Consider the following 24,301-nt stretch of genomic DNA (forward strand, 5'->3'; position numbering starts at 1 on the left):
CTGGCTGTGCTGGTTGCCCTTCTGGGAAACTACCTCAGAATCTTGAACATCAGGATAATAAGATTATCTGTTTCCATTTAGAATTGCAAAATAGAATATGAGGTAGATTACCCATGAATCACATTCAGAATTTGGTGAATTGCCTGATCTGACTGGGGTTATATCCATTGATTGTATTGTTTACACAAGGGTAGTTAGAAGTTAATCATTTGTTAAGCATCTTCTGGGTTTTTACCTCAACAGTTAAAATTAAGCACTTTTGGAAATGTTTGGAAAACTGAATCCTATATTTCCCATTGAAATATGATCTTATTTCAGAAATCGTTTATCATTTCTGAAAAATATACTAGGAAATGTACTAGAAAAGTAATGATGTTTTAGTCCTTTCCTTACTAGCTTTATTCTCTACTTAATACATCTAATTCATTTGTTCAGCATATTCCTTGGGTCTTACGGATCAAAATACTGAACTTAGTTCTGTGGGAGACAGAAATGAGTAACATTTCTTGTCCTGAAAGACCTTTGTGTGTTTATGCCCTTGAGTTTTTGCTAATGGACACCTCTGTTAAAGGCATTGACTTAACCTCAAAAAGTATTTCTACGTTCTGCTTAAGAATTGCCCCCCCCGCAAGGAGCCATGAGATTGAAGTCCATAGGACATGGTGCTGTGGGTCGGAAAGATGCTCAGCCTTCAGTACTGAGCCAGGTCCTGTGTAAAGAGGGTGACACGGATGTGGTCCTTGGCCAGGGGCTGCGGAACAGAGGGCTCCTTAGGTCCTCAGCAGGCTCACCTCGAGCTGTCCTTCCTTCCCCTTGCCCGTCCAAGGCTGCCCATCACTCCCTCCACAGGTGCTGATAGTGGTGCCATTCCGGGAAGCTGCTTTGCGGGTGGTACAGCTCTTCATCAGTCTTCTTGAGGGCGACAGCAAGAAGAAAATAACTGTAAGCAACAAAAAGAGGTTTAATGGAGAGTATGGCTCAGATCCCGAGGAGAGACCACCCAACCTGAAGAGGCCTGAGGATTATGAAGCTGTATTTGTTGGCAACATCGATGACCACTTCAGGACTGGTAATTCCTCCTTGTCAAAACTGAGACCCTGAGGGACCTGAGGTGTGAGGTGCGCATAGCTGGAAGCTAGAAGCCTGGAATTAGGCATTCCTTCAGAGGGTCACTGACTCAGCCTCCTAGCAGAACCAGGATGCATTTGAGACGACTCGTCTGCCAGGGGAGAGTCTTGCCTTGGCTAATGGGGTACATACTCGGCTAATGGGATGGAGTGTCTGTGAAGGCATGTATGAAAGGCACATGCATGTTTATAACAAATGTCTCAGCATGCCTATAGCTGGTAGCTCATGGTCAATGCTACAGGGGTTCTTGGGGGAGTTGGAGGTGATGGGGCTGGGTGGGTCAGTCTGGGGAAGATGAATAAACTAGATCATCTGTACATAATGGACTTCCCTCCTGCCTGCCATGTGGAGTGCCCACATCTGAATTATCTCCACTCTGTACTTACTGACTCCCACCCAGCTTTGCACATTTTTGCTTGTCTGTCATTCAGCTCCCATGTACTTGGCTGGTTGTACATTGAAAAAGTTCCTGGAAAATATTTTTAGTCACGTATGCCCATTTACCAATTATTAAGCATCTACTATGTGCCAGGCACTGTTAAGAAGCTGGAGACATGGTATTAAAAGTTACTGTTAAAGAAGTCCAGCCTTAAGACAAATAAGACAGTATGGGATGAGATGTGTTATGGTTAGAGGATAGTGGGTGTTCTATTTAAAGTATTTAAAGCAAATATCCTTACTCAAAATGGGCACAGGACTGTTAGGGAAGGCCTTCTGTTGGAGGTACCTTCCATACTAAGTTGAAACCTGAGTAGGATTTAGCCAGGTACAAAGTGTGGTGATGAGAGTGGAAGAAAAAGTTTCAGACAGGAAACTGCATGTGTGGAGGCATCAGGGCGAATAAACCAAATAGACCTAAGATTCAGAGGCTGTAGCATGGCTGGAGTGTGCAGTGCAAGGGGATGAGAGCTTATGGTTAGTTTTGAACATATGCAGGTGGCCAACAAGCAGCTGGTAAGTCAGTCTTTTGTTTAATTGTTATATATAATTGACATATTAGTTTCAGGTGTACAACATAGTGATTCAATGTCTATACTTTACAAACTTATCACAACAATAAGTATAGTTACCATTTGTCACCATACAAAGTTAATGCAATATTATTGACTATATTCCCCATGGCATACATTGGATCCCTGTGACCTGTTCACTTTATAACTGGAAGTTTTATACCTCCTGATCTCCCCCATCCATTTTGCCTACCCTCCAACCCCGCCCTCCCTTCTGGCAACCACCAGTCTGTTCTCTGTATCTATCACTCTGGTTTTTTGTTTGTTTTGTTTTTTAGATTCCACATCTAAGTGAAATCACATGCTATTGATATTTGTCTTTGTCTGACTTATTTCACTTACTGTGATACCCTCAAGGTCTATCCTTGTTGTCACAGATGGCAAGATTTCATTCATTTATGGCTCAGTAATATTCCATTGTGCGTGTCTGTGTGTGTGTGTGTGTGTGTGTGTGTGTGTGTGTGTGTGCGTGTGCACGTGCACACCACATCTTTATCCATTCATCATCTGTGGACACTTACGCTGCTTCCATATTCCATATCTTGGCTATTATAAATGTTGCAGTGAATGTAGGAGTGCATATATCTTTTTGAATTAGTGTTTTTTTTTCTTTGGATAAACACCCAGAAGCTGAATTGCTCAATTGTATGGTGGTTCTATTTTTAATTTTTGAAGAACATCCATACTGTTTTCCATCGTGGCTGCATCAATTTACATTTCCACTAACAATGCACAAGGATTCCCTTTTCTCCACATCTTTGCCAGCATTTGTTATTTCTTGTCTTTTTGATAAGACCTATTCTGACAGGTTTGAGGTGATATCTCATTGTTTTTTTTTTTCTCTCTATGCTTTGGTTAATAGCAACTTATAATACATGGTGGCTATAAGAATTTATAACTCCAAAATCACAGCCTATCATTTTATATTATTTCATTTTGATCACAGCACTTACTAGCCACCTGATACATTCTTCTTCTTCTTTTTCTTTTTTCTTTTAATTGGAGTAGGTATAGTTGATTTACAGTGTTGTGCTAATTTCTGCTGTATGGCAGTGACTCAGTTATACACATATATACATCCTTTTTTATATTCTTTTGCATTATGGCATATCCCAGGAGATTGGATATAGTTCCCTGTGCTATACAGTAGGACCTTGTTGTTTTCCCATTCTAAATGTAATAGTTTGCATCAACTAACCCCAGACTCTCAGTCCATCTCTCTCTCCCCACCCCTGACCTTGGCAACCACAGGTCTGTGAGTCTGTTTCTATTTTGTAGATAGGTTCATTTGTGCCATATTTTAGATTTCATATATAAGTGATATCATATGGTATTTGTCTTTCTCTTTCTGACTGACTCCTCTTAGTATGATAATCTGTAGTTGCATCCATGTTGCTGCCAAATGGCATTATTTTGTTCTTTTTTATGGCTGAGTAGTATTCCATTGTATATATGTATCACATCTTTATCCATTCATCTGTCAATGGACATTTAGGTTGTTTCCATGTCTTGGCTATTGTGAATAGTGCTGCTATGAACATAGGGGTGCATGTATCTTGTTGAATTATAGTTTTGTCCAGATATATGCCCAGGAGTGGGATTGCTGGATCATATGGTAATTATATTTTTAGTTTTCCAAGGAACCTCCATACTGTTTTCCATAGTGACTGCACCAACTTACATTCCCACCAACAGTGTAGGAGGGTTCCCTTCTCTACACACCCTCTCCAGCATTTGTTATTTGTAGACATTTTAATGATGGCCATTTTGACCAGTGTGAGATGGTACCTCATTGTAGTTTTGATTTCTCAGTGTGATTTTGATTTGCATTTCCCTGATGATTAGTGATGTTGAACATCTCTACATTTGACTGTTGGCTATCAGTACGACTTCTTTGGAAAAATGTCTATTCAGGTCCCCTGCTATTTTTTAATTGGATTGTTTGGGTTTTTTTTTTTTTTTTTGCAGTACGCGGGCCTCTCAATGTTGTGGCCTCTCCCATTGCGGAGCACAGGCTCCGGACGTGCAGGCTCAGCAGCCATGGCTCATGGGCCTAGCCGCTCTGCAGCATGTGGGATCTTCCTGGACTGGGGCACGAACCCATGTCCCCTGCATTGGCAGGCAGACTCTCAACCACTGTGCCACCAGGGAAGCCCTTTAATCCATTTTGAGTTGATTTTTGTAGATGATGTAAGCTAGTGGTCCAGTTTCATTCTTTTGCATGTAGCTGTCTAGTTTTCCCATCACCATTTGTTGATGAGACTGTCTTTTCCACATTGTATATTCTTGCCTCCTTTGTCATAGATTAATTGACCATATAAATATGGATTTATTTCTGGGCTCTCTATTCTGTTCTGTTGAACTGTGTCTGTTTTTATGCTATTACCATACAATTTTGATTACTGTAGACTTGTAGTGTAGTTTAAAATCAGGTAGTGTTATACCTTCAGCTTTGCTCTTCTTTCTCATAATCAGTTGGGCTATTCAGGGTCCTTTGCAGCTCTCTGCAAATTTTAGAATTATTCTAGTTTTATGAAAAATGTCATGGGTATTTTGATAAGGATTGCATTAAATCTGTAGATTTCTTTGGGTAGTATGGACGTTATTTTTGAATTTTATTTACTTTTTTATACAGCAGGTTCTTATTGTCCATTTAATACATATTAGTATATACATGTCAGTCCCAATCTCCCAATTCATCACACCCCCACCCCCACCACCACTTTCCCCCCTTGGTGTCCAGTATGGACATTTTAACAGTACTAAATCTTCCAATCTATGAGCATGGTGTATTTTTGCATGTTTGTGTCATCTTTAATTTCTTTCATCAATACCTTGTAGTTTTCCAAGTACAAGTTTTTTACCTTCTTGGTTAGATTTTTTTTCTAGGTATTTTATTCTTTTTGATGCTATTGTAAATGGATTGTTTTCTTAATTTCTCTTTCTAATAGTTCATTATTAATGTATATAAATGCAACAGATTTTTGTTAATTCTGTATCCTGCAACATTACTAAATTTATTTATTAGTTCTGACAGTTTTTTGGTGGAGTCTTTAGGGTTTTCTCCATAAAGTATCATGTCATCTGAAAATAGTCAGTTTTACTTCCTCCTTTCCAATTTGGGTATCTTTTATTTCTTTTTCTTGCCTAGCTGCTGTGGCTAGGATTTCTAATACTATGTTGAATAAAAGTGGCAGAAGTGTGCATCCTTGTCTTGTTCCTGATTTTAGAGGAAATGCTTTCAGCTTTTCACCACTGAATATGATGTTAGCTGTGGATTTATCGTATATGCCTTTGTTATGTTGAGATACATTCCCTCTGTACCCACTTTGTCAACCCATCCTTGCATCCCTGGAATAAATTCTACTTGATTATAGTGTATGGTCCTTTTAATGTATTGTTGGATTCAGTTTGCTAATAATTTGTCAAGGATTTTTGCATCTATGTTTATCAGGCATAGTAGCCTGTACATTTCTTTTTTTGTGGTGTTTCTGTCTGGTTTCAGTATCAGGGTTATGCTGGCCTCATAAAATGAGTTTGGAAGTGTTTCTGCCTCTTCAGTTTTTTGGAATATGTTTGAGAAGGATAGGTATTAAATCTTTAAATATTTCGTAGAATTTACCAGTGAAGCTCTCTGGTCCTGGTCTTTTGTTTTGGGGGAGTTTTTTGATTACTGGTTCAATCACATTACTAGTAATTGATCTATTCACATTTTCTGTTTCTTCATGATTCAGTTTTAGAAGATTGTGTGTTTCTAGGAATTTATGTATTTCTTGTAGGTTATCTGACTTGGTGTATAATTGTTCATAGTGGTCTCTTATGATACTTTGTATTTCTGTAGTGTCAGTTATAACTTCTCTTTCATTTCTTATTTTATTTGGGCCCCTTCTCTTTTTTTCTTATTGAGTCTGGCTAAAGGTTTGTTAATTTTGTTTATCTTTTCACAGAACCAGCTCTTAGTTTCACTGATTTTTTTTTTTTGTCTCTGTTTCATTTATTCAGTATTTCTCATCTGGCTTTTATTATTTCCTTCCTTCTTTGTTGGAAGGTTTTTTTTCCTTTCAGCATATTCGAACATATCATGCCATCTCCTTCTGGACCACAAAGTTTCTGATGAAATATCAGCTGATATTCTTATGGGGATTCCCTTATCTATAATTAGTTGTTTTTCTCTTGCTGCTTAAGATTCCCTCTTTACCTTTGACTTTTGACATTTTAATTATAATGTGTCTTGATATGAATCTCCTTGGGTTCATTTTGTTTGGGACTCTTGGTGCTTGCTGGACCTGAATGTCTGTTTCCTTCACCAGGTTAGGGACATTTTTAGCCATGATTTCTTCAGATAAGTTTTCTGCCCCTTTCTTTCTCTCTGTCCTCCTTCTGGGACCCCTATAATGTGGATGTTAGTACCCCTTTCTCTCTCTTCTTCTGTGACCCCTTAACACCGATGATAGTACACTTGATGTTGTCCCACAGTTCCCTTAAACTGTCCTCATATTTTTAAAATATTTTTTCTCTTTGCTGTTCTGTTGGGGTGATTTCTACTACCTTGTCTGCCAGGTCACTGATCTGTTCTTTTCTACCATCTAGTCTGCTGTTGATTCCCTCTAGTGTATTTTTCAGTTCAATTACTATAATCTTCAGCTGTGTGAGTTCTGTTCAGAACTTTCTTATATTTTCTATCTCTTTCTTGAGTTTCTCACCGTGTTCGTTCATTCATCTCCCAAGTTTGATGAGCAACTTTATGACAATGACTTTGAATTCTTTATCATTAAATATTTTTTCTGGGGTTTTATCTTGTTCCTTCATTTGGAACATGTTCCTCTGCTTCCTCACTTTGCTTGACTTTCTGTGTTTGTTTCTATGTATCATGCAAAACAGTTATTGCCCCCTGTCTTGAAGGAGTGGCCCTGTGTGGGAGATGAACTGTGTTTTTAACTTTTTCCTAGTTCTTGGCTGTCTTATAAATTCTCTCTCTGTTTGTTTCACTCCCATGGAGTCTAGAAATGCAGTCCCACCCCCATCTGCCTGAGCCTGGTGCTCAAGGAGTGTCCCCTGTGTGGGCTGCATGCGTTTGTTGCCTCAGGTCGTGTCCTGCAAGTGGCATGAGATGGGGTAGGCATGGCTGCTGGTTGGCCATGTTTGTCAGTGCTGCACACAAGTAGTGCAGGGAAGTGGGGTGGGGGTACTCACCCACCACCACTGTTAGCAACTTAGAGTGAGAGTGCAAAAAACGGCACCCACCCGTGCCATCACGGTAGAGGGAACCTGTAAAAGTAGCATCTGCCAGCATTCTGTCCCCAGAGAGAGTCCCAGCCAGCTTCTGCCCCTCTGGTAGGTGCTTTAAGATTAGCAAGTGAATCTCCTTCACGTATGATCTGGGCTCTCTACAAACTGCTACTTGTTGCTTAGGAGAGAGATGTCGGCAGGAAATATAAATTTTTGTGATGATAATGTCAAAGCCATAATTAGTGAATATATTTATCCAAAGCTTTATGTAGAGTGAAAGAGAACTTGTGGGTGAATCCAGGGATTTGTAGAAGAGCTCTTTGAATATGGAAAAATAGATAAGGACCAGGTCAGTAATAGGAGAAGTAAGTGTTAAAGTCGTGGAAACCACCGGTAAGGAAAAGAACATTTCAAGGAGGGTGTGCTTATGCGTTCGTGACAAGAAACACTAAAGTGCCATTGAATTGGGAACTGAGAGCTGTTGGTGACCTTAGCAAGAGTCATTTCAGTGGTGTCCTGAGACTCAGGCAGATTGCAGTGCATTAAGGAGTGAGTGGGAGATTTTAAAGTAGAGACAATTTTCTGGAAGGTTTGCCAGTGAAGGAAAAGAAGAGGGTGGGAGCTAGAAGGGACCGTAGATGCAAAGGAGGGATGATGATGATGATTTTAATAATTAAAGCAGTTTGAGCACAATTATATGCAAAGGGGAAGATGTGGAAGGTACAAGGGGAGGCTGCAGTTTGAGAGGGTGGAAGCTAATGGCTTGGTGGTGACTTATGAACTGATGTGTGCTTGGCTGTTTTGTGTATAGGAGTGGCAATACTGCAGAGAAGCATCCGACTTTATGCCCCCTTCTATTCGTCAGACATCCTCATTGCCTCTCCTCTGGGCTTGAGGACCATCATTGGTGGAGAAGGAGAGAAGAAGAGAGATTTTGACTTTCTGTCTTCTATTGAGCTTCTCATCATTGATCAAGCTGACATTTACCTGATGCAGAACTGGGAGCATGTCTTGGTAATGCTGGTCATTAACATTTACAGACAAGAAGCTCAGTGGTTTGAGTCTGAAATGGTTATTAAAGTCCAGATTAAAACTCAGCTTGGAAATGGAAATATTCCACATTTTCCAATTTGAAAATGGGAAATGTTGTCCCCTCTTCTACCCACAAGTTGGTCAGTAAAGTATCCAGAAAGATAAAAATTCTTGTCAACATTTTCAAATCTCCAGAAAAGATTTCTTCCCCTTAAAAGTTGCTTCTAGTAATAGACCAGTTTAGTGTGGTTGGTTGGTTGGTTGGTTGAAATTCCTCCTCACCAGGAATGTTTTTATCTAAAATAGTTCCTCCTATTTATGCTCGTTCTCTTTTGTTTGGTCTTCTCTTCAGTGGAGATGGGAAAACATTGCTCATGGTTTCTTAATTTGTGATGCTTTGCAGAGAAATGTAAGATGTTTTTGTCCCCCTACTATAATTTGTGCTGTAATTTTTTTTCTCCCTCTCAACATACCCTGCAGTGTTTTGGGGTTTAGGGTTGTGCTTTGGAACAATCCTCATCACAGAACTATAGGTTTATTTTTCTAAGGCATGTGAGAATTTACCTTTTCTGCAACCCCAGGACTTGGAGTAAGTTTGGGACAAATAAAGGGGAGTACTTATTTATAAAGTAGGGAATAATCTTATAGTACTTGTGACCCTTCAATATACATTACAAGGTAAAAATATGATTAAAATAGAAAAGGCATGTCGATGGTTGAGTCATCTTTATTTTGAGCAAAAGGCACATGTAGTCACTCAGGGAATTTTCTAACATTGTTGGGAACTAAGTCATGGAAGGACAGCAGCTCTGTTTTCCATGTCATTTCCCTTCTTGTCCAAATCTGGAACTGAGTTGCTTATAGAGTGACCAGAGTGGCATTTCAGAATTTCCTTTAAAAGAAATATTCTGTATAGGTAGCATCTTGATCCTTTTTGAAAGATCCACGAGGTGGCCAGTTTGAGCTTTCTTCTTGTTCACTTGACTATGGGCAAGTCACTCAGCCATCTGAGCCTGTTTTCTTGTAATTTGGGAGATGATAGTATGTACTTCATGGGGTTAAATAAGATGATGGGCTTATAGAAAGGTTAGCAATGCCCAACAGGTAATTGTTCAATAAGTATTAATAGAGTATTATTTCTGCTCAAAGCATTTGATGAACCACATGAACCTACTGCCCTTGGACTCACATGGGGTGGACTTTTCTCGAGTGCGCATGTGGAGCCTCAATAATTGGTCCAAGTACTATCGTCAGACGCTGCTGTTTGGGGCCCTGCAGGATGCCCAGATCAACTCTGTATTCAACAAGTACTGCGTCAATGTGCAAGGCCAGGTGGGTTCTCTCCTTCTTTCTCTGAATTTTCATGAAGTATTGTGTATTGTTTGGGTCATGAGGCAGAAGGAGAGGATAGCATTTGGTCAACAATGGGGATAGCTCACTTCCTAATGTTCTCACTGACTCCTGGCAGGTGGCTGTGAGGAACGTCCCGATGACAGGCTGCATCAGTCATGTCCTGGTGCAGCTCCCACATGTCTTCCAGAGGATGGAAGCTGAAAACCTAGCTTCAGTGATTGATGCCAGGTACCCTCCCCTGTCCCATTGGACCCCTGGGGGTCACAGAGAGGGATTTTACTTGGGCATTCAAATTTAGAATTGTATTCCATGTTGGCTTTATTAGTTAACCATTTACAAAATGAAATGAGATAGTTGAATCCAGTCATGCCATTGACAGAGGAGGACACTGAAGGCCAGAGAAGTAGTGTCTTGTCCTAGTTCCAATAGTGGCAGGGTTAGTAAATCAGGGGTACTTTCCCCTAGACTGTGGCATTTTAAAATTACATTAATTTTTTAATGCCGCATGTCAACAACTTAATTCTAAGCCCTTCAGGGCAAGAACTGTTTTTCTAATTCTCTATGTAATTTTCCCCTGTCTTCTCATTGTGTTTAGTCAGGGGACCCATGGTAGCAGAATGGTGCTTAACACATGGTAGGTGTTCAGTAATTATTTGTTGACTGACTGATTGACACCTGAATGAATGAATGATACAGTTATGTACTTCCTAGAATAATTCTCTGGGATATACCAGCATCACATCTATTCTTCATGATGAATAGTGTTAGCACTTGCTTTTTAATGTGCTTAACAAGTTTTATCCTTACATAATCTCTTTGCAATGAGGTAGGCCAAGTTGGCCTCTTAGGGGAGGTAGAAGGAGATTGTGACTTGCCCAGGGTCATGCAGTCGGCAGTGGCACTATGGCTCACCTCTAGACCACTGACTTTGCCCTTTGCCTTTCCAAATCAGGTTTAACTTTTTCGTCAACAAGATTTTGCCTCAGTATCGTGATGCAGTCATGTCTCACACGCTTATCTATGTCCCCTCCTACTTTGACTTTGTGCGTCTCCGAAATTACTTCAAGAAGGAGGACCTGAACTTCACTCATATCTGCGAGTACACCCAGAAGTCTGGTGTCTCCAGGGCCAGACACTTCTTCCTTCAAGGAGAGAAGCAGTTCCTGCTCCTCACAGAGCGCTTCCATTTCTACAAAAGGTAAAGTAGGGCCAGGTTTCAAGTGTCCTCTCTGGAGGGCCTGCTTCCAAGTGCATGGTGGGCTTTGCTGTGTTATAAAGTCCTCCCTTGCTTCACCTCCTGCAGACAAGCCAGAGTCTGGGGGGCTGGACAGACTTTTCTTGATTGGTTGGTTGGTTTTCTTCCAAAATGGGCATTGTTGGAAAAGGTGGTAGAAACGAATGAGTGACTACAGCATAACCTGTATATAGATCTGGAGTGGGTCCATACTTAGGGTACCTCCTGTAGCTGTGGGTATACCCCTCAAGAAAGACATTACAGAGTTGAGCAGCTCTCAGCTGAATACAGGAAAGGGAGGAACCTGTCACAGAAGCACAGATGAAACATTGGGGACTGTGTGGTCTGTGGAGATGGAAGTTGAGTACAGTGTCAGTGTTCAGAAAGTTCTCATTTGTCCTGAGGCAGTGCACACACAACTTCTGCACCAAGGAGAACCAGGACTAAGGGGCTCCTTGAAGTTTATGAGAAGCAAAAGGTGAGGGGCTTAAATCAATAGAATTAGAAATGAAAAAGGAGAAGTAACGACTGACACTGCAGAAATACAAAAGATCATGAGAGATTACTACAAGCAACTCTATGCCAATAAAATGGACAACCTAGAAGAAATGGACAAATTCTTAGAAAGGCACAACCTGCCAAGACTGAATCAGGAAGAAATAGAAAATATGAACAGACCAATCACAAGCACTGAAATTGAAACTGTGATTAAAAATCTTCCAACAAGCAAAAGCCCAGGACCAGATGGCTTCACAGGCGAATTCTATCAAACATTTAGAGAAGAGCTAACACCTATCCTTCTCAGACTCTTCCAAAATATAGCAGAGGGAGGAACACTCCCCAACTCATTCTACGAGGCCACCATCACCCTGATACCAAAACCAGACAAAGATGTCACAAAGAAAGAAAACTACAGGCCAATATCACTGATGAACATAGATGCAAAGATCCTCAACAAAATACTAGCAAACAGAATCCAACAGCACATTAAACGGATCATACACCATGATCAAGTGGGGTTTATTCCAGGAATGCAAGGATTCTTCAATATACGCAAATCAATCAACGTGATACACCATATTAACAAATTGAAGGAGAAAAACCATATGATCATCTCAATAGATGCAGAGAAAGCTTTTGACAAAATTCAACACCCATTTATGATAAAAACCCTGCAGAAAGTAGGCATAGAGGGAACTTTCCTCAACATAATAAAGGCCATATATGACAAACCCACAGCCAACGTCGTCCTCAATGGTGAAAAACTGAAAGCATTTCCACTAAGATCAGGAACAAGACAAGGTTGCCCACTCTCACCACTCTTATTCAACATAGTTTTGGAAGTTTTAGCCACAGCAATCAGAGAAGAAAAGGAAATAAAAGGAATCCAAATTGGAAAAGAAGAAGTAAAGCTGTCACTGTTTGCAGATGACATGATACTATACATACAGAACCCTAAAGATGCTACCAGAAAACTACTAGAGCTAATCAATGAATTTGATAAAGTAGCAGGATACAAAATTAATGCACAGAAATCTCTGGCATTCCTATACACTAAGGATGAAAAATCTGAAAGTGAAATCAAGAAAACACTCCCATTTACCATTGCAACAAAAAGAATAAAATACCTAGGAATAAACCTACCTAAGGAGACAAAAGACCTGTATGCAGAAAATTATAAGACACTGATGAAAGAAATTAAAAATGATACAAATAGATGGAGAGATATACCATGTTCTTGGATTGGAAGAATCAACATTGTGAAAATGACTCTACTACCCAAAGCAATCTACAGATTCAATGCAATCCCTATGAAACTACCACTGGCATTTTTCACAGAACTAGAACAAAAAATCTCACAATTTGTATGGAAACACAAAAGACCCCGAATAGCCAAAGCAATTTTGAGAACGAAAAATGGAGCTGGAGGAATCAGGCTTCCTGACTTCAGACTATACTACAAAGCTACAGTCATCAAGACAGTATGGTACTGGCACAAAAACAGAAAGATAGATCAATGGAACAGGCTAGAAAGCCCAGAGATAAACCCACGCACATGGTCACCTTATCTTTGACAAAGGAGGCAGAAATGTACAGTGGAGAAAGGACAGCCTATTCAATAAGTGGTGCTGGGAAAACTGGACAGCTACATGTAAAAGTATGAGATTAGATCACTCCCTAACACCATACACAAAAATAAGCTCAAAATGGATTAAAGACCTAAATGTAAGGCCAGAAACTATCAAACTCTTAGAGGAAAACATAGGCAGAACACTCTATGACATAAATCACAGCAAGATCCTTTTTGACCCACCTCCTAGAGAAATGGAAATAAAAACAAAAGTAAACAAATGGGACCTAATGAAACTTCAAAGCTTTTGCGCAGCAAAGGAAACCATAAAGAAGACCAAAAGACAACCCTCAGAATGGGAGAAAATATTTGCAAATGAAGCAACTGACAAAGGATTAATCTCCAAAATTTATAAGCAGCTCATGCAGCTTAATAACAAAAGAACAAACAACCCAATCCAAAAATGGGCAGAAGACCTAAATAGACATTTCTCCAAAGAAGATATACAGAGTGCCAACAAACACATGAAAGAATGCTCAACATCACTAATCATTAGAGAAATGCAAATCAAAACTACAATGAGATATCATCTCACACCAGTCAGAATGGCCATCATCAAAAAATCTAGAAACAATAAATGCTGGAGAGGGTGTGGAGAAAAGGGAACCCTCTTACACTGTTGGTGGGAATGTAAATTGATACAGCCACTGTGGAGAACAGTATGGAGGTTCCTTAAAAAGCTACAAATAGAACTACCATATGACCCAGCAATCCCACTACTGGGCATATACCCTGAGAAAACGATAATTCAAAAAGAGTCATGTACCAAAATGTTCATTGCAGCTCTATTTACAATAGCCCAGAGATGGAAACAACCTAAGTGTCCATCATCGGATGAATGGATAAAGAAGATGTGGCACATATATACAATGGAATATTACTCAGCCATAAAAAGAGACGAAATTGAGCTATTTGTAATGAGGTGGATAGACCTAGAGTCTGTCATACAGAGTGAAGTAAGTCAGAAAGAGAGAGACAAATACCGTATGCTAACACATATATATGGAATTTAAGAAAAAAAAAAATGTCATGAAAAACCTAGGGGTGAAACAGGAATAAAGACACAGACTTACTAGAGAATGGACTTGAGGCTATGGGGAGGGGGAAGGGTAAACGGTGACAAAGCAATAAAGAGGCATGGACATGTATACACTACCAAACGTAAGGTAGATAGCTAGTGGGAAGCAGCCGCATAGCACAGGGAGATCAGCTCGGTGCTGTGTGACCGCCTGGAGGGGTGGGATAGGGAGGGTGGGAGGGAGGGTGACGCAAGCAGGAAGAGCTATGGGAACATATGTATATATATAACTGATTCATTTTGTTGTGAAGCTGAAACTAACATACCATTGTAAAGCAATTATGCTCCAATAAAGATGTTTAAAAAAAAAAAAAAAAGGTGAGAGGCTTAGAGTTGAATATTTAAGGGTTTCAGGGTTTGCTTAGCTTCCCCACCATATGCCTTTGACAAAATAAGTTGTATTGACCTTTTTTTTTCTTTTTCTTTTTTTTAATTCTAATTAGAGTGTTAGTAATATTGAGCCTTCTGTTACTATTTGGATTAGTTGCAGCCCTTTGTGCCCCCAGAGTTTGGTTATTTTATTGTTTTGCTAATTCTCTCTGCTGCCAAATGTAAAAGCCCCTTTTAAGCTCTTACCTAGAGAGACTGGAAATTGCATCCTATAACCTTTTCTTTCCTGATTCACAATAATGTCCAGTGAGTTTAAGTTCTGACTTTACTGTTTTATTGATTCTCAATTATAAGCTAATGAGGGGCACGTTTCCTCAGAGAATCCCTAACATCTAAGCCTGAATCTTCTAGGCTTTGGAACATATTAGATGATACACCTTGGCATTGCACTGCCTTTTAGTTCATGCCGATATTAGGATGGTGTTCCTCCGAAACGTTCTCCTTACCAGGATGGGGAGGGAGGGATCCAGCAGCCTGCCGGAGCGCAGCAAGCTGGCGTGACATGACTTCTTTGGGTATTCTGCTGCCTAGATGACCTGCTAGTGGAGAGTTGAGGAGTGACTACATTTGTGTTTGCTGGGCTTCATTCTTGGCTACCCAGACAAGGCTGTTTGGCCCAAGAGTGTTAACGAATGCCTTCTTGCTGGTATCATTATTTGCTTTGTTCCAGTGAGTTGTTGTTTTCATTCATGTTGGAAATGGTATTTTGGGGGAGTTTGCACTCAGCAGGTCTAATGAGCCCTTAGTTTTCCAAAAGCTTGATACATCAAAGCAAGTCCTTTAAATGAAGTGGATGGATTGGGAAACTTCCCAGCGTGATTGTCTGTAGCAAGTGTGAAGTAAGCTGGGATGAGGACTGCTCTCAAGTAGCAGCTTTTCAAGGAGAGGGCATGATGTCAAAGGAGCCCTTTCTCTTAAGTAGGCAGGACAGTCTCCTGTCTTACACTGTTCATTTATTGACCAAACTGTTTTGTCCCCAAAGTCACTATAAAGACAAACCGAACACATGCCATTGGCTTTATACCCTGGACCAGGTTAGTGGGTGTTTAAGTTGAATGGAGATAATCTACAACTGCCAATTATCTCAGAGTTCCTAGCTATAGATTTTTTTGCTTGAGAGGTCACCAAGGTGATGATGGGTATTTTGATCTGCAGTGTCTTTGTGATTTGATTTTTTTCATTTTACCTTGGGAAAAGTACATGTATTTTAAACTTTAGTATCCAGCTTTAAAATTCTGTATTTATATTCTCTATGGAAGTAGGCAGTGTTAGACATATTGCAGTTCGTTTGTGAGCTAGCAAAAAACTTTCAACCTGAGGATTTGTTTTCTTTGGGGAGATGAAACCAGTAGATTCTTAGGATGGGATGGGCATTTGGTCATGATGGCCCTCCTGAGGGGAGGACAGTTCACAGTTCTTTCTTTGAGCATTATCAGTGGGTTAGCACAGGAAGGAGGATTCTTAAGCAGGGGGCAATCAGAAACTCTGGAGGTAGGATTTCTGGAGGTGGGAAACGCTAGTGGGGTGTTTCTGAGTGTTCCCTGCCCCAGGGAGAACCCCAGTTGTAGAAGTAACAGACCTAGTCTTTATAGACTGTATGCAGGAGCCAGCCTTGCAAGTCAGTTGTGGGTGCCTCATTTATCTTTAACAGTTGTCAGATAACATAGACATCTGGAATGTCCTTAGTTTTAGGTCCTGTCACAGTGTTATGCCATATTTGTAGGGGTCACTGAAGACCCAAAGCACATACAGGAGAGGAGGAAGGCAGGGGAAGAGGTGCAGAAGATCATGGGAGTTGGTACTAACTGCCCCTCTGAAGGGGTTCTGGTCACGTTCTCTTATTTCCAGGAGATGCCTAGTCTCTACTGTGGACGATTTGGTACTAAGAGAGATTTTCTTGGTTTTTAAATGTAATACCTATTGGAATTGGTTTTGTTGTTTTATTTTGCTTTAAAAATACTCTCATTATAAGAGTATTAAACAATTATTGTAGAGAACCTAGAAAATCTAGGTTAAAAAAATGGGATCACCGGGCTTCCCTGGTGGCGCAGTGGTTGAGAGTCTGCCTGCCGATGCAGGGGACACAGGTTCGTGCCCCAGTCCGGGAAGATCCCACATGCCGCGGAGCCGCTGGGCCCGTGAGCCATGGCCGTTGAGCCTGCGCGTCTTGAGCTTGCGCGTCTGGAGCCTGTGCTCCGCAACGGGAGAGGCCACAACAGTGAGAGGCCCGCATACTGCAAAAAAAAAAAAAAAAGGGATCACCTATAATCTTATTGATATAAATACCCATTTTGGTGTATTTCTTTCCTGTCTTTTTAATGTAAAAAACGTGCACGTGCACAGACACAGGCATTTTAAAAAGGATACCAAAATTGGGATCACAGTGGACACATTTGGATTTTTTTCTTTTATCTTGAATATTTTATGTGCTTATTGAAAAAAATCTTAAACAAGTTAGCATTTAGGTATATATTTGTATGTTATGGATGTATTTTTAAGTTAATATATATATAGTTCTACTATATGTTGCCCCCACTCCAACTTTTTATTTGGGAAGATTTCATTTCAAAGACGTGCCCTTTGCCTTTTCTTGACAGTGAAGACTCTCCCAGTGAACATCTCTAACTCCTTCCACTTAGACTCCACCAGCTGTTAGCATTTTGCCACATTCTCATGCACCCACATTCTCTGTCTCTCCTTCTCTCTTTCCACTCACATCTCGTATTTTTTCTTCCTGAACCATTTGAGAGTAAATTACGGGAGGCTTCATGACACTTATTAACTCCTAAATCTTTCAGCCTGTAGAGCCTAAAAACAACACTCTTTTATCTAACCACAACACCATTAACATACCACTTGACATTACTGCAGTAATACCATCTAATATTTAGTCTGTATGCAAATTTTCCTAGTTGTTCCCAAAATGACTATTACAGCTGTTTCTCACCACCACCACCCCCAATCCAGGATTTAGTTAAGAATCCTACATTGCATTTGCTTGACATGTTTCTTTAGTCTATTTTAGCAGTTCTCAAGCAGGAGCAGTTTTGCTCCCCAAGGGACATTTGGAAATATCTGGAGACATTTTTGGTTGGTACAGTTGGAGGGTTATTTTAGTGGTCTAGTGGTTCAAGCGGGTCAAGGCCTGAGTGCTGCTAGACGTCCTACAGTGCACAGGACAGCCCTTACAACAAAGAATTACCTGGCTTAAAATGGCAGTAGTGCCAGGGTTAAGAACCCCTGATCTAGAATAATTCTCTTCCTTTGTTCCTTGTTGTGATACTGATATTTTTTGAAGAGTCCAGTCCAGTTTCCTGTAGAATGTCCCACATCTGGATTTGGCTGTTTTCTTATTATTTAGATCAGTGTTCCCAAACTTTGCTACATATTAGAATCCCCTTGGGGAACTTTTAAAAATCTGAATGCCGGGGCTTCCCTGGTGGCGCAGTGGTTGAGAGCCCGCCTGCCGATGCAGGGGACACGGGTTCGTGCCCCGGTCTGAGAAGATCCCACATGCCGCGGAGCGGCTGGGCCCGTGAGCCATGGCCACTGAGCCTGCGCGTCCAGAGCCTGTGCTCCACAACGGGAGAGGCCACAACAGTGAGAGGCCCGCGTACTGCAAAAAAAAAAAAAAAACTGAATGCCCTGGTCATACCCCAGTATCAATTAAATCATGGTGTTTGGGGATGGGGACCAATTACAGGTATTTTTCAAAAACAAATAGGTGATTCAATGAGCATCAGAGTTCAGGGACCAAAGATTTAAACATTATTTTAGTAAGAATTCTACATAGAGGATATTGTGTTCTTCCCCCTGCATCTCCTCAAGAGGCCCAAGGTGTCAGTTTATCCCATTTTTGGTGATACTAAATGTAATCATTTGGTCAAGGTAGGTCTGCTAAACCTTTACATTGTAAAAATACCTTTTCTGTGTAATTATAAGTAATCTTTAAGGTGTGTATAGCATCCTTTTTAATGGTTGCATAGTGTTACATTGTATGGGTATATAATTAAGCCAGTTTCCTTTTAATGGGCATATTGACTTGTTGTTTTCTGGTATTATATACAATAATGCCAAGAGCATCCCTATGCGTAGTTGATGGCATAGTTGCCTGGGCATTTCCTTAGGATAAATTTGGAAAGGAAAACTTACTTGTTCAAAAGCTGTACCCAGTTTACAATTTGCTGTGTGTTGCCACTCCCATCTTCTCCCCTCCCCGCTAAAATACACACTCACAATAATTTATACTCCATTAGCCTATTTCTGTAAAACCCTACTTTTTTCCAGTGACTTGATAGTCAAAACGATACCTCATGGTTTTAATGTCTTTTTCTTGCTTCTGTGTTTTTTGTAATTGTCAGTTGAACGTAGTGCCTGAGTAAGTAGTTGGCCTGGACACCTCTTCTGTCAGGCCACTAGTGTGGCAGGTGTGAATCTAGTTAGGATTTGGTTGTTACCATAGTTACCTTCTATTTACCACAGACTGCCAGTTCCTCCAGCAGACAGTGGCCCACTGTGGGGCCCGGTGCTGGAGGGCCTTGTCTCAGTGTCCTGCTCCCCTCTCAGCTTTCACCATGCCCTGCACCCCTGTGCCGAGGGAGAGCCTCTCCCACGCTCGGGCCCCTCCCCCAGCAGCAGGCTGCTCCTGCCCGCTCCTCCCCTAAGGCTTGAAGTGGGGCAGGTGTTCTCCTCCTGGTCCAGCTCAGATGCAGGCAGGTTCTGTCCATCCTGGGCTTTGGAGCTGGTGCTTTCTCAGGGCTCCTGCACCAGCCTCCACGGCGGCCAGCCTCTGCCTTGTTCTACGAGGGGTCTTGGTGGGAAACAGTTCCCAGCTTCTCTGCGGTGGTGGCAAACATCTGCTTCCATCAGTGCAGGATCTTGGACTGAACAGGCTTCATGCCCTTTCCCCAGGACAGACTGCTCTTTTCACTGGATGTAAGTCCTGTGGTGGGGAGGAATGGGGTGAGGGGTTAATGCCCCTCCCTTAAGGCACACAGTTTTGCTGCTTCTGACTCCACCCTGGCAGTTGACCTTTGCCCCTCTCATTGGCTTCAGGCTTTAGCTTCATGTACAACATGGCTCTGGGAAGAGAGTGAGTTTTCATGTCTGCACCACCATCGGGGTGTCTCAGGTCTTCTGCCTTGCCTCCAGTCTCTCCAGGGCTCCCAGTGGAGACCTAGGAAAAGCCCTCATGACTGTGAAGTAAAGGAGTGTCCGGGAATCCCAGGGATTCTGAACTGCCGTGCAAGCCCATAATTGCCCTTTAAGAACTTGTTAAAAGTGTAGCTTTTTTCTTCCTACCCACTTTCTTAGCAGCTGCCCTCTTCCCCACTGTGCTCTGCCAAAGGTGAAATGGTTCATATGTCCTGTCTTTCTTCAGACAATCTTGTCACTCTTTGGAATTCAGTCAGTGATGGGCTGAAGCTGGCTCATACCAGCTCTTAAGGTATGGTTGCACATCTCTTCCCAGTTCCAAGTTCAGCAACATGACACTGGTAGCTTGAAATGGAGTATTTACACCACAGAAATTGGCAAATGCTTCAAATCAGCACCTATCCTCCCCCACTGAGAATCAGTTGTTAAACACACACCAGGGCACCGTTGAATCAGTTCACTTGGTTTCCCTGTGACATCAGCTGTCTAGGCTCAGGAAAAGGAACACTGTTGTAGATTATCTTTTTCTTGTTAGCATGGGAGCAGTATTCTCTTGAGTTTTCTACATACTAAGCAGAAATGGAACTCTGTGTTTGTTTGTTTTGATAACTACTGAGATAGAACTGTGTTTTTTCAACATCATTAGCCATTAAAATTCCTTTATGGAAAGAGGATGTGGAAAGATGAACCAAGTAATTGACTGCAGTTATATTTTGGGAGAGGAGGGTCTCCAGAGAGATCAGGATGAGCTAAGGGATAAAAAGACAAGGAAAACTTATCATCCATGAATAAAATAAAATTCCCGAGGGAGTCTGACATCAGCCCTGTATGAGAGTCTAACAGGAAAAATCAGAACCTTGTCAACGTATAAAATCTTTGGTCATGGAGCCCAAGAGGAAATGATTGATCTCAACCTGAACCGTAAGGCGAGTCCCTAGGGTCTGCATGCACCCCCCCCCCCCACCATGCAGGCCTGTGCAGCAGGGAAAGAAGCGAGGAAGCTGTTGAAATTAATTGCCTTCCCATAATGCCTAATGGGTCCTCGGGCAGGATTTTGTAAATGGGTGAACTTGGGACATCTGCCATGGAGTTAACATGTCTACAGAATGACAAGAAAAGACTAATGGGAGTGTATTTACAGTTTATGCAGTTTATTTCATGTACTGGGTCTGGTCTGACCTCATCTCCATTATAGAACACTGTTTTGCCTGATTATAATAAGGATAGTTAAATTGGAAATGCCTGCTTTTCAAATTTTCTGCGGCAGATTTCTAATCCTTGTCTACTATTCTTCCCCACCCTACCTCAGTCTGCTCAGATTAGGCTCAAGAAGTGCAAATTCATTTTATCATTATCTTAAGCCAAACATTAGGAATTCAAATACGCTGTCACAAAAAATGAGCCCCTCCGGCTCAAATTAGAGTAACTTTTGGTCTGTGTGTTATTTGTGCCATGGTCTTTCTCCTGCGTGAAACAGCGAGAGTGACTGTGTCCCTGTAAAACTCTTCGGTGGCTTTTCCATAAAATTTCTCATGTAGACATAGCCTCTCTTTCTCCTTCTAACAGATACACAATAAAAGGCATCAGGAACCTGATTTTCTATGAACTGCCAACATATCCGCACTTCTACAGTGAAGTCTGTAACATGCTGCAAGCCACCACCAGAGGAGAGGAAGCTGCCTGGACCTGCACTGTCCTCTACTCCAAGTACGATGCCCAGAGGTTGGCTGCTGTGGTCGGGGTGGAGCGGGCTGCACAGATGCTGCAGTCCAAGAAGAACGTCCACCTCTTCATTACTGGAGAGAGATGAGAATTGGTTGGACAGGAAATGGTGTTTGGTGTGATATGTCATGCTTGGTTCTGTGTCGCTTGGACCTGATTCTGATCACTTACACCAAGAAGGGCTGCAACAAGGAAGGAGCACCAGGCAGGTTCTTATCAGATACTTCTTTCTTTTCAGATGATATATACCTGAAAAGTTCAGTGTAAACCAGATTTTGGTAAAACCCATCTTTCAGAGGTCAGGGGAGAGCTCATGGGACTCTGAGAAGTTGATAGAAGGAATCTTCTACTTGTGAATTTTTTTGTACGCCATAAATTCTTTTGTTGTGACTTCACCTCTAATTTATTACACTTGGTAAATTCTTTCAGATTTGCCTGTTTCTATTTGACACCTTCTTAAAGTGAGGCATGCATTTCTTTGCTTGTGAGAACTGGTTATGAGAAATTGGAATACTTCTTGCTGTTGAATATCATCTTAGTTTTGGATCACACAGGTTTTGCAAAACTGTTATTTTTCCCCAGCCAAACTTTTTTAAACCTTAAATATTCTATTTTAATTCGACCTAGAAGAGCACATTTGTTCACTGATCTTTTTTTAACTCCTAAATGTTTTGGTGAAAATATATACTTAAAAATCACATTATATAAAATAAAATTAATTTCTACTTTATTTCAAGAAATAATTTTGTGAAATTCTTGATGTCGCAAATTCATCTTCAGCATCACTGTCTTCATTGCTATAGTCATTTTTTAAGTCATATAACATGAAAAGGAAAAGAAGTTACAGCTTTAAAAACATTTTTAGGATGTTCCCTGGCGGTCCAGTGGTTTGGGCTCGGTGTTTTCACTGCCGAGACCCAGTTTCAGTTCCTGGTCAGGGAACAAAGATCCTGCAAGGTGCGCAGCGCGGCCAAAAAAAAAAAAAAAAAAAAAAAAATTGAACTATTCTCAGACAGAAAAATTACAAATTCAGAACCTGAATCATCTGAAAATAAATTGCCAAGTTGCTGGGCCTGTCACTCCTAAAAATCACTCCTGAATTTAGTATGTATTTCATGTAAACAAGACATTTTTCTATGTAACCTCAAAACAACCGTCAAATCAGGAAATTGCCACTAATCCTTGGGCCCCATTCAGATTTTGCCAGATGTCCCAATAATAACCTTTATAGCAAAAAGATGCAGTTCAGAGTTACATACTGCTTTGAGTAGTCATGTCTCTGTAGTGGCCTTTATTCTGAATGGTACCTCAGCTTTTTCTTGGCTTTCTTGACCTTGACACTTTATTTTTTTAATTTTTAAAAATTAAAAAAAAATTTTTAACATCTTTATTGGAGTATAATTGCTTTACAATGGTGTGTTAGTTTCTGCTTTATAACAAAGTGAATCAGCTATACGTATACATATATCCCTGTATTTCCTCCCTCTTGTGTATCCCTCCCACCCTCCCTATCCCACCCCTCTAGGTGGTCACAAAGCACTGGGCTGATCTCCCTGTGCTATGCGGCTGCTTCCCACTAGCTATCTGTTTTACACTTGGTAGTATATTATAAATCCATGGCACTCTCTCACTTCGTCCCAGCTTATCCTTCCCCCTCCCCGTGTCCTCAAGTCCATTCTCTACATCTGCGTCTACCTAGCCTGCCCCTAGGTTCTTAAGAACCTTTTTTTTTTTCAGATCCCATATATATGCGTTAGCATACGGTATTTGTTTTTCTCTTTCTGACTTACTTCACTCTGTATGACAGTCTCTAGGTCCATCCACCTCACTACAAATAACTCAATTTCTTTTTTTTTTTTTTTTTTTTGCGGTACACGGGCCTCTCACTGCTGTGGCCTCTCCCGTTGCGGAGCACAGGCTCCAGATGTGCAGGCTCAGCGGCCATGGCTCATGGGCCCAGCCGCTCCGCGGCATGTGGGATCTTCCCCGACCGGGGCACGAACCTGTGTCCCCTGCATCGGCAGACGGACTCTCAACCACTGCGCCACCAGGGAAGCCCTCAATTTCATTTCTTTTTATGGCTGAGTAATAGACGTTGACGCTTTAGAAGATTACAGACCAGTTATTTTGGATGGTGTTTCCTGTCAGATTAGGTTAGGTTAGGTTTAGTTTATGCATCTTTGGCAGGAGCAGCATAGAACCGATGCTGCATCTTCCTTGCTGCATCTCTTCAGGCGGTGCATGATTTCCACCTGTCCCATCATTATGACGCTGACTGACCACTTGTTTAAGGTGGTGCTTGCCAGACTTTTTCACTATAGAATCACTCATTCCCCCTTTATTAATTTATATTAATATTACAAGTATGGATTCTTCATTTTTTATTCAGTGAGTTGTAATTGGTTATTATCGTTATTCCTTTAGATGCTTAAATGGTCTCAGATATGGCCAGCAGGAACACCTTCAAGCTGGCTCCTGTGTCTTCTTGACACATCCCCCTTTTACTTGGGCATTTCTTTATTTTCTGACACTATAAGACATTCCAAGTTTGTCTTATACTTTCCCTATTCCAGCCCTGCTTTCTTAGTGGAAAATTATCTTAAAGCGAAGATTTGAGTGCTAAGTGTACTCAATACCGTTGTGGAGCCACTAGTGGTCCCAGGCCATCTCAGTGGTCAGAGCTGGGGAATATCTGCATGTGTGTATATGTATACACATACCTATGTGCCCACGACATCTAAATTTATTTCTGTGTCCATATATTGAAAGCCATGAATGTACACCATACCTCCAATTTCAGACTGACAACACAGGGTTCCTTTTGTTTTCTCCCTTTCCAA

General features: G+C 41.2%; 1 protein-coding gene across 2 annotated transcripts in view; it reads left to right on the plus strand.

Annotated features, from left to right (window-relative positions):
• The window catches only part of UTP25 (UTP25 small subunit processome component), a 31,724-nt gene extending 9,837 nt beyond the window's left edge, over positions 1 to 21,887 (plus strand). The window contains exons 7-13 of one of the 2 annotated variants that reach the window (XM_070043692.1): positions 850 to 1,069; positions 8,179 to 8,381; positions 9,549 to 9,731; positions 9,868 to 9,980; positions 10,348 to 10,386; positions 10,705 to 10,950; positions 21,306 to 21,887. In XM_070043692.1, coding sequence (XP_069899793.1) covers positions 850 to 1,069; positions 8,179 to 8,381; positions 9,549 to 9,731; positions 9,868 to 9,980; positions 10,348 to 10,386; positions 10,705 to 10,950; positions 21,306 to 21,549 — 1,248 coding nt within the window. In that variant the 3' untranslated portion in view covers positions 21,550 to 21,887. The remainder of the gene's footprint in view (positions 1 to 849; positions 1,070 to 8,178; positions 8,382 to 9,548; positions 9,732 to 9,867; positions 9,981 to 10,347; positions 10,387 to 10,704; positions 10,951 to 21,305) is intronic. The other variant, XM_030872927.3, reaches the window with a different exon arrangement.
• The last annotated feature ends 2,414 nt before the right edge of the window (positions 21,888 to 24,301 follow it).

This window comes from Globicephala melas, chromosome 1 (assembly GCF_963455315.2).
Source record: "Globicephala melas chromosome 1, mGloMel1.2, whole genome shotgun sequence".
Classification (NCBI taxonomy): Eukaryota; Metazoa; Chordata; class Mammalia; order Artiodactyla; family Delphinidae; genus Globicephala; species Globicephala melas.